Source organism: Polyodon spathula, unplaced genomic scaffold (genome assembly GCF_017654505.1).
Source record: "Polyodon spathula isolate WHYD16114869_AA unplaced genomic scaffold, ASM1765450v1 scaffolds_3649, whole genome shotgun sequence".
NCBI lineage: Eukaryota > Metazoa > Chordata > Actinopteri > Acipenseriformes > Polyodontidae > Polyodon > Polyodon spathula.
Genome location: NW_024475109.1, coordinates 2,116 through 6,000, shown reverse-complemented (window position 1 = coordinate 6,000; position 3,885 = coordinate 2,116). Strand labels below are relative to the sequence as shown.

At 44.0% G+C, this 3,885-nt stretch overlaps 1 protein-coding gene across 1 annotated transcript; it reads right to left on the bottom strand.

The window, feature by feature from the left end:
- Positions 1-2,525: 2,525 nt before the first annotated feature.
- LOC121312136 (class II histocompatibility antigen, B-L beta chain-like) lies at positions 2,526-3,612 on the bottom strand (the record flags this gene model as incomplete). The annotated part of the gene is made up of 2 exons (XM_041244130.1): positions 3,589-3,612; positions 2,526-2,846 (listed from the first exon to the last, which is right to left on the bottom strand). Coding segments are annotated over exons 1-2 (345 nt in total), but the record flags the coding sequence as incomplete, so codon positions are not given.
- Between the last annotated feature and the right edge of the window lie 273 nt (positions 3,613-3,885).

The window sequence follows — 3,885 nt, the reverse complement described above, 5'->3', positions numbered from 1 at the left end:
TGTGATCCAGTCCTCTACAATCCCTATTGAAATGAATGGTGTGATACAGTCCTCTACAATCCCTATTGAAATGAATGGTGTGATCCAGTCCTCTACAATCCCTATTGAAATGAATGGTGTGATACAGTCCTCTACAATCCCTATTGAAATGAATGGTGTGATCCAGTCCTCTACAATCCCTATTGAAATGAATGGTGTGATACAGTCCTCTACAATCCCTATTGAAATGAATGGTGTGATACAGTCCTCTACAATTGAAATGAATGGTGTGATATCCCTATTGAAATGAATGGTGTGATACAGTCCTCTACAATCCCTATCGATGAATGGTGTGATACAGTCCTCTACAATCCCTATTGAAATGAATGGTGTGATACAGTCCTCTACAATCCCTATTGAAATGAATGGTGTGATCCAGTCCTCTACAATCCCTATTGAAATGAATGGTGTGATACAGTCCTCTACAATCCCTATTGAAATGAATGGTGTGATCCAGTCCTCTACAATCCCTATTGAAATGAATGGTGTGATACAGTCCTCTACAATCCCTATTGAAATGAATGGTGTGATCCAGTCCTCTACAATCCCTATTGAAATGAATGGTGTGATCCAGTCCTCTACAATCCCTATTGAAATGAATGGTGTGATCCAGTCCTCTACAATCCCTATTGAAATGAATGGTGTGATACAGTCCTCTACAATCCCTATTGAAATGAATGGTGTGATCCAGTCCTCTACAATCCCTATTGAAATGAATGGTGTGATCCAGTCCTCTACAATCCCTATTGAAATGAATGGTGTGATACAGTCCTCTACAATCCCTATTGAAATGAATGGTGTGATACAGTCCTCTACAATCCCTATTGAAATGAATGGTGTGATACAGTCCTCTACAATCCCTATTGAAATGAATGGTGTGATACAGTCCTCTACAATCCCTATTGAAATGAATGGTGTGATACAGTCCTCTACAATCCCTATTGAAATGAATGGTGTGATACAGTCCTCTACAATCCCTATTGAAATGAATGGTGTGATCCAGTCCTCTACAATCCCTATTGAAATGAACGGTGTGATACAGTCCTCTACTCTGAATGGTGTGATCAGTCCTCTACAATCCCTATTGAAATGAATGGTGTGATACAGTCCTCTACAATCCCTATTGAAATGAATGGTGTGATCCAGTCCTCTACAATCCCTATTGAAATGAATGGTGTGATCCAGTCCTCTACAATCCCTATTGAAATGAATGGTGTGATCCAGTCCTCTACAATCCCTATTGAAATGAATGGTGTGATACAGTCCTCTACAATCCCTATTGAAATGAATGGTGTGATCCAGTCCTCTACAATCCCTATTGAAATGAATGGTGTGATACAGTCCTCTGGTCCCTATTGAAATGAATGGTGTGATACAGGTCTACAATCCCTATTGAAATGAATGGTGTGATAGCAGTCCTCTACAATCCCTATTGAAATGAATGGTGTGATCCAGTCCTACAATCCCTATTGAAATGAATGGTGTGATACAGTCCTCTACAATCCCTATTCAAATGAATGGTGTGATACAGTCCTCTACAATCCCTATTGAAATGAATGGTGTGATACTGAAATGAATGGTGTGATCCAGTCCTCTACAATCCCTATTGAAATGAATGGTGTGATACAGTCCTCTACAATCCCTATTGAAATGAATGGTGTGATACAGTCCTCTACAATCCCTATTGAAATGAATGGTGTGATACAGTCCTCTACAATCCCTACTGAAATGAATGGTGTGATCCAGTCCTCTACAATCCCTATTGAAATGAATGGTGTGATACAGTCCTCTACAATCCCTGTAGGAGGGGTTAAACAGGCTTGTGCTAATAACAGGTGAAGATGTGTTGAGGCATTGTTGTGTTTAATATTTTCTGTCCTGTGTATGTACAGCAATAATGTTTTTTTTTTCTCAGGTACAGCCTCCCCCTCCCCTCCCTGCTCACACAGTCTATTTCAGTACCAGGGTCTCAGGTACAGCCTCCCTCCCTCCCCTCCCTGCTCACACAGTCTATTTCAGTACCAGGGTCTCAGGTACAGCCTCCCTCCCTCCCTCCCTGCTCACACAGTCTATTTCAGTACCAGGGTCTCAGGTACAGCCTCCCTCCCTCCCCTCCCTGCTCACACAGTCTATTTCAGTACCAGGGTCTCTACAGCCTCCCTCCCTCCCTGCTCACACAGTCTATTTCAGTACCAGGGTCTCAGGTACAGCCTCCCTCCCTCTCACACAGTCTATTTCAGTACCTGCTCACACAGTCTATTTCAGTACCAGGGTCTCAGGTACAGCCTCCCTCCCTCCCCTCCCTGCTCACACAGTCTATTTCAGTACCAGGGTCTCAGGTACAGCCTCCCTCCCTCCCTGCTCACACAGTCTATTTCAACCAGGGTCTCAGACACAGTCTATTTCAGTACCAGGGTCTCAGCTACAGCCTCCCTCCCCTCCCCTCCCTGCTCACACAGTCTATTTCAGTAGCAGGGTCTCTCTCTCTCTCTCTTACCCCATTTCACATCCATCTTCTCATCCAGGCTGGCGTGGTGCACCTGGCAGGAGTAGCTGTGTTTCTTCTGGTCCTCAGGACTCACTGTCAGGATCTTTCTCAGCTGGTAGGTTGTGTCCCCGTTGGGCACCACCTCTCCACTCCACACCCCCTCCTCCAGCAGAGCCTCCCCGTCTCTGACCCAGTTCACCTCAACCTCTCGGGGGTAGAACCCCGTCACGTGGCAAATGACGTCCGTTCCTGCAGACTCACGCGCTTTCCTCTGTATCAGCGTCACTGCAGGGCGTACTGGAGAAAGAGAACAGCAGTGCTGTTACAGTTAGACCCCAGTATTGTTTCATGCAGTATTCAATCACACTGTAGAAACACCCTCCACTCTGATTGGCTGAGAGGGTATATGTAAATAGGGCTAATGTGTGGCTGATCTGAGTGTAGCTCTAGCCCTGGCACGCTGGTCACTTTCAATTGGAACTGATCTCACTAAACGGATCAGCTCAGCAGTGTCTTAGTGAACAGCAGAACAAACAGGCATTGTGTTTGTACAGGTACCTTTGTGTTTATAGTAATTGAACAGCACAGTCTGTGCATTACCAGTGATCTCAGCACAGCAACACATTCCTTTACTGTTTCTATAGAGGGTTTGTGCTCATGTTTCGCTCTGTAGCTAAAACACTTTATAAAGAGTGAGCTTTCTAAAAGGGACCCCTGCGTGATTCATATATGTTGGGTCTGTTGTATCACAGTGTTTGCTGTGATTTCGTTCATTTCAATTTCAATACTTGTCATAGTAATACAAATATCAGGAATATCAGTGTATCTCTGCCATATCAATTCTATTAGGAATATCAGTGTATTTCTGCCATATCAACTCTATTAGGAATATCCCTGTATCTCTGCCATATCAACTCTATTAGGAATATCACTGTATCTCTGCCATATCAACTCTATTAGGAATATCCCTGTATCTCTGCCATATCAACTCTATTAGGAATATCCCTGTATCACTATATCTTTAAAGTGTTTTTATAGCTGCTTGTGAGGCAGCTTCTCACATAACCAGGCAGCAGGGTCTTCATGTAGTCGAAAAAAAATCCTACACTGTAAATCCCACTGTGGCAGAGCAGAGCTCTGCCCTATACAGATTGGCAGGGATGGGGTTAAATTCCCCTACCTGCCTGGGTTTATTGTGTTCAGGTGGCTGGGATTGATTAGAGTAATTAACTATCAATCAGCACCCAGCCACATGACATAAAAGGAGGCCTCAGCTTCCCATTAGGGAGAGGAGGAAGCTGAGGAAGCAAGCTGGTGTTTGTGCTTGATGCTTTTTTGGTTTGCTGTTTTGTGTTTTT